Source organism: Hyalella azteca, unplaced genomic scaffold (genome assembly GCF_000764305.2).
Source record: "Hyalella azteca isolate HAZT.00-mixed unplaced genomic scaffold, Hazt_2.0.2 contig13460, whole genome shotgun sequence".
NCBI lineage: Eukaryota > Metazoa > Arthropoda > Malacostraca > Amphipoda > Hyalellidae > Hyalella > Hyalella azteca.
This window is the reverse complement of record NW_025943383.1, coordinates 91,412-105,068: the sequence shown is the minus strand read 5'-3', so window position 1 is coordinate 105,068 and position 13,657 is coordinate 91,412. Positions and strand designations below refer to the sequence as shown.

At 38.7% G+C, this 13,657-nt stretch overlaps 1 protein-coding gene across 11 annotated transcripts in view; it reads right to left on the bottom strand.

Annotated features, from left to right (window-relative positions):
* LOC108666900 (RNA binding protein fox-1 homolog 3) overlaps positions 1–13,657 on the bottom strand; it is a 105,957-nt gene that overhangs the window by 7,599 nt on the left and 84,701 nt on the right. For 6 of the 11 annotated variants that reach the window (XM_047883685.1, XM_047883682.1, XM_047883684.1 and 3 more), the window contains 4 exons: positions 13,466–13,523; positions 11,193–11,231; positions 4,444–4,564; positions 1,146–1,230 (listed from right to left, as the gene is read on the bottom strand). In XM_047883685.1, coding sequence (XP_047739641.1) covers positions 1,146–1,230; positions 4,444–4,564; positions 11,193–11,231; positions 13,466–13,523 — 303 coding nt within the window. Of the gene's footprint in view, positions 1–1,145; positions 1,231–4,443; positions 4,565–7,119; positions 7,157–11,192; positions 11,232–13,465; positions 13,524–13,657 lie in introns of all 11 variants that reach the window. The other 5 variants (XM_047883688.1, XM_047883680.1, XM_047883681.1 and 2 more) reach the window with 5 other exon arrangements.

Here is a 13,657-nt window from a genome sequence, read left to right as displayed (position 1 = left end):
GATTTCTGACAATCCCCTTAGAGAGGCGGTAGAATAAATTTTCAAAGCAAAAAAAAAAATTAAAATAAATCACAGTAAGCTACCATTCCAGGTATTAACAATATCATAATTACTTGCATTAACAATAGCCAATTTATTTAATCTGGTAGTTACTGCTTACGAAAAACAAATGGATAGGAATCGTTAATAATTTCAGTGAATCGAGGTTGTCATGATAAACAATAGCCTCTTTTACAGAGAGTGATTCAATCATGACAGTGGATCTGTATTTGAAAACGTTGGGCCTCAAAACGGTAAATAAATAAATCCAAGAACCCCTGTAATTAAAGGGCGTTTTTATCTACAGCATTTTAGAATGGCTTAGAGTTGGAAGAACAAGAAGTTCCCTAAGAGGCAGGAGCAGTAAACAACTCATGCCTCTGGGAAACCAGTGACATTTATTATAATTACACCAGCATAATAAAACCATTGAAAAAATTTCTTTATAATAAAAAATACATGTCTTAGTATCATCAAATTCATGAAGTAAATAAATTTGACTAACTAAACACTGAGTTGCTTTTGAGTAACTCAATTTATTGAATGGTAAGTCTCACATGTTTGAAAAAAAAGTTCACATGTTTGAAAAAAAGAGCCGCATGGCGCATGGGAATTTTAAACAAAAATTTGTTCCGTTGATTATTAAATGAACTTTCTTACGAAAGCTACGATAAAGTAAAATTACACTACAAAAAGACTCAACACCTAAATTCTCAAGATGAAAATCAGGCTAACACATTGCACGGAAAAACACACGAAAAAGGAATTATGTAAAAAAATGAAACGTGCAGCTAGTTCCAATCACTGAAACCACAAGAGAATATTTATGGTGGTCACACTTTATAGATTAATTACAGGTTTAAAGATACTGCTTAGAATGTTTCAATGGAAAAAATTGCAGTACTCAGATCAAGCTTAGGAATTCCTTGAAGCCACTATAGGAGAAAATGCCAAGTGCAATCCAGGAAAATTCGGACCGAGTTTAAACAAGGTGACAAACTGCACTATTAATGAGAGCCATAACACAGTGATGATTGGTAGGGTAAAATTATGAGCGTATTAGGGAAAATGACGGGAAGTTTTGAGTAAAATTGCACTAAACTTACCGGGTTCATCTGTAAAGAGCCAGCGGCTTGTAGTTGTGCTGCTTGAGCTGCCTGAGCGGCCATGAAGGGGTCATAATAAACGCTGCTGCAAAGAAAGCAGAAGGGGGCGGCGCCCATGTGTTAGAAAAGTTCCATAAACATACTTCAGCAATATTTTGTTGCCTCAATAATAATCTTCTTTGAACGATGATGTTACATGCAATGATCGAGCTATGAAACTTGAGCCGTCCCTCTTGTTATCTTTCAAATGCTCACGATTGGAAATCAGGAATGGGAGTGAATCATATGATGAGAATACAGTATAAACTGATAACCTAAAATAGTTTGAACCTTCATCTTGTAACCTGCTCTGTTTACTGACGTAAATGATCATTGCAGTAACATGCCATGATGAAATAGCCAATTTTACATAAAAAAATCCATAACCAAATGAAATAACAGCAGTCGAATTATCATATGGAGATAAAAATGGACTGTTTTTCAAGATTGGAAACTAATCTCGAACTCCCACAAATCAGAGAAGAAATAATAACTTGTTCAATTTCAAAAAGTATATGAATGTGTACAATTTAACTTAGTAACAATGAAACCACACAAAAATCTATTAATTTGTTCCTTCACTAAACCACCTAAACAAATTTTGAAACTTGTTCAGGAGCATGATCGAGGAAGTAAAAGTAGTGGATCTGATGAGAAGTGAGGTATGATTCAAACATCCATATTGCATAATACAGAATATGAGTGAACTAGGGATGCAAGTAAGTGAAACATAATCGAAGACCGTCCACTAAATAGGTCTTCGCTCACGCAGTATAAACAAAGTCAATGGATGTCACTTACTCCACTCCAAACAACTATATTAGCAATCAAGATGCTTTAGCAGTGCATGTACACGACAAATCAAGGGTGAACGAACAAGTATGAGAGGCATTCAATCAAGTTAAGTGTATCATTCTGATATTCAGTAATGATGTCCCAAAAAATATATATCAATAGCGAAGCGACGGTATCTCTGCTACCCTCAGTGTGCGACGTTAATTAAGATGCAACACACAACGCTCGCTTGAATACGAGTGGAGATCATGTATGCAATTTCGCATTCATAGCGACCACACTGAGAAGTTCAAAATAATTGTTACAAATACAAGATTACTTGAAAAACGGTGCTTCATCGACTAATGGGAAGCACAAGTGTCAACTGATGCAGTACGTTTGCGAATTCGCACACGCGTTCATACACTCGCCGTAAGAAGTGGCATTACAACAAAAATACAGACTATGAAGTAACCTTTAGTAAATAACCACATGACCACCGTAATTATCTAAATAAACATAAAACACACTTCACAATAGCGACCGATATTAGCATTTAAATAATGCACCACAGTTTAGAAAGCTCGCCAGACTCAAAACGGCGCTCCTCAATCTCAATTTTTGTGAACTAAATCATATTATTAGTAATAATTTTTTTATTTACTGTAGCTGTACGAACTTAAACTTTGTACGCAAGTTAAGAAATCTTCAATTGCTATTGAGTAGATAAGTCAAGATAGATCTAATCATTTGATAATTGTGATTTTGAAAATAGGAATTTTTTTAAAAAATTTGCGTTATGATCATAATTTCATGAGGTCGAGGAGCAAACTTCAGGCGCCGCATTCAGCAACCATTTGAGTCGAATGAGAAATGTATCTTAATTGTTGCTTGAAAATCGTTAAAAAGTAAAAGGATTAAATCAGAAAGACGAAAAAATGATAAAAAATACGAGCTTGAAATGGAGCACATTAAAGATCAGTAGTAGTTATAGAATACTGAGTCAATGTAGCGGAGGAGAGAAATGCTCGGTAGAAAACCCATTGCAAATGTAGAGCTTATCTAGCAGCGATTCATTCAAGACTGTAAGATGAGCGTGAAGGAGTGTTGTAGTATATATAAGCTAGCTGCATATAGGATCCGTGTCGCGTATAGGATATATACCTTGCCAGAGACAGCAGGTCATGACACACAATCACTGAGCAATTAATTAAAAGGGAAACACTGCTAATTTGTTGTCTATGATGCAGGCACCGCGAGGCAGACACAAGCCATGAATTAGTGGCTGAGTGAAGAATAACACACAGAAACACTTAGAACTCGAGCATCACAAGGAAAGAAGCTAGGATAGAAGGATATAACTGGAAATAATATTGAATATATGGACGAGGGAAGAGTGAAGTATTGAATTACAGTGGAAGATTTCTTGTTGAAACTCGCATTTGGCTGCGTTCAATACTATTGTATTAATAGGTTTCATACTCGTGTATGAAGTACAGGGGAAGTTGATAAAATTCATGACGCTTTTTTTCTAAAATGACTTTAAATGGAGAGTGGGAGGCCGCAGTGATTTCATCAAAGATAGAATAACAAAAGACGCTTTTGAGCCTCGTCACGGTCATGATAGTCTCAATTTCTGACGAGTAACTGAAATTTTACGCGGATTTCCTGAAATCGTAGATGGTATGTTTGCAGAGAAAAGTAGTGGCCAAGGAGATTATCTCGCAGCCTGAAGAATTGCGAGCTGAAGGGACCAGCATGTTGGTGTTACATTATACGATGAAGGGAAGTTGTATTCAAGAAGGATGTGTGAGCGAAGTATGATAAACAAAATAAACCGAGAAAAGGCACGGTTGATGTAAAGATCAGGTAAAAGAAAGGGTTGAGATGAGGTAAAAATTAGGGTTGAGATGAGCTAAAAGTGTAATAAAATAAATTTACAGTATGATAGAAATAGGCATTGTATGGAAAAGAAAAAAAATGGAATAAAGACGGAACAGATGAAGAGATTTGAATGAACACAAGGAATAAGTACGAAACAAAGAAGCAATGATGGGAGCAATACCTTATTTAGAAAAACGATAAAAAAAAGTTTAAAAATATATTGGATGGCAGCAAAATGTGAATCCTCTTATGAAACTAAAATAGTTAGGCGGTAAGAGCATAAGAGTTGAGGCCAGAGTATGAAAAAATTAAATGCCAGGAAATGCTAACACGAATGACGGGATGTAATACATGAATTCCACTAACGGCAGGAAGAGCTAGTAGTGAAGAGAAGTGAACGATTATGAGGAAGAGAATAACGAACAAGTAACAAAATGTCAGAAGTAGGAGGTGGTCATAGTAGTGAGTAACGAGGTTATACCGGGACCTTGGTGGTAGTAGTAGGAAAGAGCAACGAGGTTGTACCGGAAAGGTAGTAGTAGAAATAGGAGGTTGTTCCGGAAAGGTAGTAGTAGAAATAGGAGGTAGTGTAGCAACTTACGGTGCGTAGCCATGCAGAGCCGTGGTGGCCGCGGTTAAATGGGAGGGATGACGTGCAAGAGCGGAGGCGGGATAAGCTCGCGCCCGGCCTCGCTGTATCGCTACACCGCGGAGAGCCGCTGCTGAAATCATGCAAAATCCAAAGTCAACATTCACGCACGCACCACTTAGTTGATGATGGCCGACCTCGCCGCCATCACCGCACCCTTGTAACTCATCACTAATGCTCGGTCTCTTAAATATTCACGGTTAGAGGTGATAAAAAAAATGTAAACATACATAGTATTTTTAAGGATAAAGCTTCAGCGGATGCTTAATCTGATACGACAAAGCTCAAGCTTCAGGACTGTTGCGTAGGATTCGAGTAACGAGTACTTTTATTGAAGAACGTCGAACAATCAGGTAGAGTTTCCTTTATTCGAACGCGATGCTATATGCATTGGTAGAGTGAGTAGACTCGACCATGTGATTGAGTGTACCGGGTATTAGCGTGATGGTAGCGAGTCGCGCCATGGTGAAGGTGGCACCAACTGGAGTTGTTGACATTACAAGCTCAACCCGAAAGATCACAGCCAACCGACACGTACGCAAATACAGCTAAAGGCCAAATATTGTACACGAACATCATTCAAAGAACAAACATGTAGTGATAGTATAGAAAAAGAACAAGATATCCAAAAGTTAACATGAACAATAATAGTAATGATGATAATAATTATGGAAGTAGGCAATACAAAAGCATTTCAAGTCACTAGGACGCGACCCCATAAAACGACACTAAAAAGAATTTATGATACACGTGGCAGTGCCGAAACTGGTTTTAAAATTTACATTCATACATCAGTACAGATATTGCATTATTTATATTTTTCAGAGATTAATTTACTCTACAGATGATACACTTGTTGAAGAATTAGTGGTGAACGAGCTAAGTGATAATATTCAACTGCATATAATGTACAGTTAGGTGGCAGTGATCGTCTAGGGTGTCATGGCCAGAGCTTGTTGAGAACCAAACTATAAAAAACAGAATTGCACAATGACAATGGCAATAATAATCATCATGAAGTCACTCAACTTGCTGTCATCGAGGCAATTGACTACTATCCAGGCACCTAATTAAGGAGGAGAACAAACGCTTATCATTAAAGTAAGGGCAAAACTGATATCATGTGGCAATGTTGCATCTCAAACAATGGTGTTGGTGGCGGCGGCATGAACAGTAAAGAAGTACGCATAGGAGCACAGAACCTAATCAATTATAGGTTTGTTAACTAAAGAAGCCTCGCATAACCAAGATTCTGACACAAGTTATTAAGAGCAATAATAAGGATACTGCAGGCGACTGGTTTCGAGGAGCGACTGCAATACCTATACTAAAACCACGACCACGCCAAACTATTGGTAGCTGAACCCATGCAGCACCGAAACTCGATCAGCTTCAATTGGTGTGAAATGCTCGACGTTTCACCGGTTTCACACAAACATACGAGGAGAGAGGTTGCATCCAAACAAACAGCATGGCATTGCAGAGTGATTAGGTAAGAACGAAAAGCTATAACACAGGTTGGTGTCAAATCCCCCAGATTCCTTTTCGAGGGTTATAAGAAGAACGGAAACCAAGTCTATACGATTCGAATGTATGCATTAAAAAGTGAGAATGGCGAGTGAAACAACAGTCGAGATGCACTGGGTCGCCAGAGAGAAACAATTACAACAATATCTCGAAATAATGGCTAATTGATATTAATGCTTGAAAACGTGAATGACAAAATATTGCTCAGAAAACGTAATTGAACGATTTTGGGCGACATGCTGTTCCCGGACGAATTCTTGTTCAGATCGTGGCTGGGAGATGATGAAGCAAGCACCTAGAGAAGATGAGTAAACAGAAACATGCTTTCATAGCACGTAACAAGTCTGGGACGCGACATGTATGTAAATGCCTCCAATAAAAGTTCATGTGCTGTATGAGGCAAGAGCAAAACAAATGGCCCTGCACGGCAGGACCTCATGAATAACAATGGTTGAATGGGCACATGCAGCAAGGCCCCACAAACTCCCACTTAATTGTACGTACTCACTTTGATACGCAGACAAGGTTACGCGTGACCGATGAAATCTTTATAGAACTGTCCGGATGAACCAAATGTCTTCACTTTCAATACCAAACCCATTCATCACTACAGTGATTAGTGACGATATTAGTCATTATTCTTCATCAGAAATTTTCAGCCAGTGAAGAAAATTATACAGGTTTGATACGAAATATATGGATGCGCTACGGAAGGTAAATTCCTAACAAAGATATTTTAGAATTATCAACAGAACTCGTCGAGACAAATATGGAACATGAAATATTTTAGGAGAGGAAATGGGGAGGAGGAATGGTGTAAGAGTAGCAAGGATGCCAGAACACTAAAATATACGAGGAATTAGGAATAAAAGACGCAGCACGAGCGAAATCAACCAACGAAACTTGCACCGAACAATCCTCATTTGAGATTTATGGTAAAGTTTTAATTTATTATGGAACGTTCCTTGGAATTCACATTGAAATTATGGAGAATTTCAGCCATGCGATAAGTGCACGAGAAATGTCCTCATGCAAACACACTAGCATGAATACAAGAGAGATGGCAGTAAGGAAGAGGTCCAACACACGAGCCACATGTACCTTCTACCTGCAGCCTTTATCACGCCCCCAACACCAACTATAATGCAAGAAGAAAGAAATTTCGCTTTCATTTCTGTGTGATCAGCACATCGGGCATGTCACTCCCGTAGAACTCACTCAGGCCGCATCACTGCAGCCAACGCGTTACGTATCAGAATAGTTATGGGATTTTGAGAGACAAGGGTTAGGCGGTGCAAAAATGTAGGAACAAAATTGGAGTAATATTGAAGCCGTTACATAGAGCAACGGATTATCTCAGTTCCGATAAGTATTTAGCAGGATATAAACCGATGAGCGTGAACGAGTTCTAAGGGAGTGTTAGTTTCCTCCTAGACCCCGGCACACGATTTTTTTTTTTGCTACTCCAGGGCAAGACGATTTCAACAGAAAGAATTCCCATAGGAATTTTTGCGCTCACATTAGATTTTATTGGACGTTTTTCCCGCATAGAATTTGAAAAGACAACTTCAATATGTTTGCCCAACCTTCCTAAAATTAATCGGAGGAGGAAAGAAACCTAGATGATACGCCTCATTCTGGAGCGTTTACGACCTCACTCAAGACATTTCATTCCACTCTTACACAGTCAATACGAATATTATTGGTAAGTGATCAGGGCTGTTAACAAGTGTGAAAATACCTTTGAAAGTCTATACGAAACGGCATATTTTGCATGGCATTCTCAAGCTGCTTCGAAGCCAATTACGCGAGTATAATGTATCGTTTTTGTCTCATATACCTAGTTTAGAAATCAATGCAAAGAAACTACTAAAGATAGCATTTAAACTTTAGTCCATCAGGTTGGCGAGGCTTCTTTAGTACAAACCGCGACTACCGTATCCACCTCACCAGAGGTCACTAAGTACATGTGTATATTCATCTCAATATGTAAACGACTATGATATTTTAATGTTGTTGGTGCGCGCTACTGACAAGGAAGATCAGAGAGCGTCGTGTAAGAATCGCTTCTCACTCAGTTCTCAGGTAACACACAAGACCACAAATATACATTGAGTACTCGCTAAAAATGAGATTTTCCAGTAGCGACATCTGCATAATTCTAATACTTGGATAAGTAAATTAGAGGCTCAAAATATAAGTACATGTACGAATACACAACTATACGGGTTTGTAAAATAGTGACTGGGACGGCGGCGGTGCCTAATATCAATCCAGTTTTATTTTGTTCGTCTTGTCACTACATTTATTAGTTGGGCTCATAACTGCTTCAATAAGACACGAAATTAGTCTCGATTATTTCTCAGTTGACACTCAACCGAGAAATAATCATGGCTCTATTACATTGATTCGGATGACTGCAGCGAGGGATGAGTTCCCTCTACAAAATTGACAAAATTCGAGACGTGAATGTGAATCCATGATACAGTGAACTGACAAGCAAGGCACCGCCTAGCATCCTGCAAACAATAAGTCGGTCTTTGAACGTGTTTGACTTGAATTATATCATAGAAGCATATTATTAAACGCGTTTTAATGTAAAATATCAACTAATTGATAATATTATAAAAAAAACAATATAGGAAAGGAATGATCATAGGTTAATGGAGACAGCTTGGTGGAACTCATGAACACGTTTTGAAGACCAACGATTGTTAGCACAAGAGAATAGTTTATTTCTATATTACTGAGGAATTTGTGACGGTGTCAACTACTAACCAACACACACACAAGACTAAGGGAGCAACATTAGAGGGAGTGTGCGAGGGGTTAGTAGCTGTGACATGAAATGCATAGAGACAACCTTAACATAGAAATATGGCCTGGGGGTGCAATTTATAGATCATTCTTGACTAACATAACTCTTGGGGTGAGATTTGTTATGGTTAGAATTGCATTCAATAACACGACACGTATATAACAGGGATCTTTTGAGTTGAAAGTAAAATTAATTAGAAATGCATTCAGCACAACCAATCGTACAGAAGTAAAATCGCTGTATCAATATAGAAATTGTCATAATTAGGGATGCAATAAATTTACATTTATTCAAACAACATCATTCAATCGAAAAAATGTCCTCATTCAGGACGCATTCATTAAATAATAAGGAAATTTAATTATAGGTTAGGTATCAGCTGCCGGATGTCCGCACTGTCATGCAGAGCCGCCAGAGTGCGGAGGCTGGTCGTGGCGCGGCCGTTGATGATGAGCAGCGTCCTGCTGCCATACCAACCCAGTGAAAATTTACAGGCGCGGCAGCTTCTGATTTGGAGTTCCAGAAGCTGGGGCGACTCTAAATTTTGTTAGGGAAGGCACTCCAAATTATCATGCCAACACACCCGTCCTTCATGTCAATACACCCGTCCACTTTATTTAAGGTATCTCACCGGCAACAGGCACATGCTAATATGTAATTGAGCATAGAAATCAACGAGATGTAATGGTCAACTACTAATTTCACGACCCCTTAGATGCTGAGGTTAATTTCTACAAGCAACCATTTGGAAGGCCCATGATTTATTTACAGGCTACAACTACACGAACCAAAATCACTGCTGTCGGGTGTGGTGAACATCAGGGCACTCAATAATACGTGCAACTGTAAGATAACGAGTGATCCAAAATTACTGCAATAGAATGCGCAACTCTCTATACTGTGTGAACGTTCTTCTACGCAAAACCGGATAAGTCGACAGAAGGAAGTGGCACGAGAAAAAAACTATTATTTTCGGGGTTCATTAGTTTCTCCGTCATAAATCTCCGTCATTCAAAGTCAAATTCCAAAATGAAGCTGAATCTTTACTTCGAAGAATATGGATTAACATTGACTTGAATTGTGTGCAAATTTGTACAATGCTGGGAAATAATTTGTCATTGATGTTTTTGAGAACGTCTACATTAAAGTCATCATTTAGAGCGTAGAAATAATGCTGGAACTCTACACAAAGACATCAGCAACGTTTGATTTCTCTGCAAGGGTATGAATCTTCAGTTAAAATGAACGTATCTTAGCTATCAGACCGCGGCAAACATGAGGGATCATTGCTGAAGTAAAATTTAATGAAAAACAAATGTATTCGCGAGCGCTTGGTTGCTAATGAAAGTTTATCTATAAAAAGTCCAAAGAACACAATCAGGGTGGAGGCGTAAAACATGCACTACATTATAATATGGTTAGACTTAATATTGATGGAAATAGAACAAGCAATGCAAATTTTACTAATTACAATTGAAAAATTTAAATTGCATGCACCACTAAATATATTCACATCTTCAACTGAGAAGTTTGGCATTGAAATGCATGCGTGTATAATAGTATCCTATGATAGGGTTTTAAAGCTCAGAAATATTCTTTCAAAAAATATTTATAACGTTTTGATGGGAAACGGTGAGATACATTATAGACAACCGGTTCAGCGGCATGCAATAAAAAAATACTCCAGCTACGTACAATAGCTGGTAGGTATCTCATTGTAAGTATGAACCTACGGAGCACATTACTTCGAGTCAACGCAAGAGATAAGACTGATTGAATCTGTGCTTTTGGATTCAGCTGGAAAATAAGATAAATAAAAGTACTGAAAGCACCACTAATTGTTCGATGGGCATTGGTACATGCAGCGTGAGAAAAATCTCCTTAACCCTCTACCGCCGTGTCACTCTCCGGGAACACAATTTCAACTTAAATTATACGTAAACTATTGAGTGTAGCAACCTGAGGACGTTTGTACGCAACAGAGAACCTTTTAAAGTTAAACTTTCAACTTAAATTATACGTAAACTATTGAGTGTAGCAACCTGAGGACGTCTGTACGCAACAGAGAACATTTTATAAAGTTGTCGTACGTGGCGACAACCATCGGTACAAGTCATTTTGCGCTCACTAGAACGTATCCTTTTTGGGAAGCAGGCTTGTGACAATATTGCTCCGGTTACTCATATCAGGCGGTAGAGGGTTAAAAAGAAAGTAAAGAAGCGCTCATTCAAACTTATATGCTTACGAAGGGAGGCAAGACGCAAACAAGGAGAACTTTGACATAATAAAGGCAGCGAACAAGCAAAATACAAGCAGGCAAACAAAACAAATTAAGGGAGGTATAGGAGAGGCTCACCCGCGGCTGGAGGCACCATTCCATTTCTAGCCAGTAGAACTAAAAGACACAAAGAAAAAACAACTAATGAATATCGAACAAGGATTGTTAATTAGTATAATGAGAACAATAACTTGAGCAACGGCAGTAGTCGAGTTGCCATTAGTGAGTTCAACAAAAAAGGACAGTTAAGGCTACTATATGTAGCCGACCTGAACTCTTTACGAGCAATACATGATAGCTTCATGAACGTCTTGAGCTCACTCAGCTTGGCCTAGCGTCGTGAAATGATATGAGATACGAGGAATGATTGTGAGAAGTTAGAACTCGACCTGAATTTCTTCCGGAGGAAAATGAACAGGCAATTTACAAAAAAAGCCTCAAAAATATATAAACTACTATTGATAAAAATGACGAAATATTGCCTCTTTTAACGGAAACCTGACATCGCAAAACCCATAATATCAATGCCATGATTATGATTTGCACGGCAAACGTCATCGCAATGCTGAGGAAATAAAAGGTTCATTCTTACAACGTACACGAGGACAAGTGAGCGCAGCCAAGACCAGTTCAGTTGAACAATCCATGTGAATAATATAAAAATGCAATACTATTCTTTTGATCGATTATTATCTTATTCTTTAATAAATGCAGGAAGAAGACTCCTTGAGCAAACGGTAAACTAATTTTTATAATGAAATTACTTACACTAGTTCAAACCTTCATCCAAATATGTGATTGTCTAACCTCATGAACAAATTTTTGACAACTAATTGAGATATAAACACGATGCATCAAATCATGACCAGGAAAAATGAGGCTTTTTCACTGTCGTAAAATGCAACTCTTCTGATAACCATAGCAGGAAGAATTACTATCAATAGCTACCTGTTGATAATGAAGAACTCGGTAAAGTAAACTAAACATGACATATGCCTCGTGTAAGACACTTGGAAGCATGGCTATGATGAGACTTACAGTTAATAGGAAGATGATTATCATAGACTTAAGTCGAGTAGAGATCTCGTACTGCACTCTGGTGTCCGTGCCCTATAAGCTTAGTCTTTCATAGACACTAATAAAGAATGGAGCTGCCGAGTGGCTATCCATGGATATCGAGGCATGGATATCTTAGTGAAGTACGAGACCCGTTATTCGTATGCAAATTAATTAAAACAGAACGTGTGGTAACGTTAGTGGATCCCTGGGAAGCTTTCATCAACAAACACGAGGTACCAATAAAACAAGCAATAGGATAAAAAATTCGTACAGATATTCACATTAATTACAGTGTTTAGGACGGCGGTCGCGTAGGCAGGAAGCAGTAACAGTTCATGCAATTTATATATTCATATCAATTGATTAATATGGAGTAGAGTCAGGTCAGTGAGATTTTCTAAGGGAATGCCCTCGTATGTTTAGACAAGGTTCAGAGCAGGTCCGTATGACCACCATGATGGTGAACTAACTCTAATAGGCTGTAGTGCAACAAGGGAGAGGCGTGTCATCAACTACAGTTTTCTGGGTGGGAATTATTGAACTTGTATGGGGATTTCCCGTTGTTCATTTGTTTTGATGTATCCGTGTTGAGAAAAGTCGTAGAGGTGGTACCTACGTGGAAGGGGCATAAAATATGCTGTATGTAAACGAGAGGCAAGGAGCGCCATTGCAATAACTGATATGTACATGAAATCAAGTCGCGCTCAAGTTTGGATGTAATTAGAGGAATGGCTTATGGAAGAGCATTACTAGACTTGTCAGGGCTGTACAGGTTGTTGTGCATCATCACTTAATTCAATGAAACGCTACCAATCAGATGAAACTACTAATGTCTCCTGTAGAAGAGTTTCAAAGTTAGCAAATGCTTGTATCAATACTAGGGCAGAGTTGGTGCACGCGAGTGTTGCAGGGGAACTATAGGCATCGACAGTGTATGTTCAATTACTGGTTTTGAAAGATGGCTTTCGAGTGAAGGAATCGAAACAGCATACGATTCCAAATTTAAGGCATTGATTGAAAAAATGCCGGAAGTAGAAGGTAGTTTTGCACACAGATTTGGGAAGTCAGCTTGACTTCAATGATGTATAAAAATTCCCTCGCGGGAAGATCACAAGCGTTCAGTGAATTTGAGGTGGATGATGCATGTAATTCATGATGTCGGTTGTGTGTATGGGGGGCACGAAAGACGATTACGTGTGTACGGGTAAAAGGGAAGGCAACAAATGAGGGCAAATGGGAGTTGGTGGAGGTGGGAGCAACGGCAGCAAATGAAGGAGTGAAGGGAAGCTTACCGTTAGGGACCGCAGAAGTCGGCTTCTTGGTCTGTACTCGTGCAGTAGCATTGTTCACCTGGCACATACAGAAAATTAGCATCTTTAGCTTAACGGGACAAAGACTTGCAAAGAAAAATGAGGGGGAAAGATCAATGCAGCCACAACCTCCCAAAAAAGTACGGACAGAATGGTCACTACGGATTCAGTCCA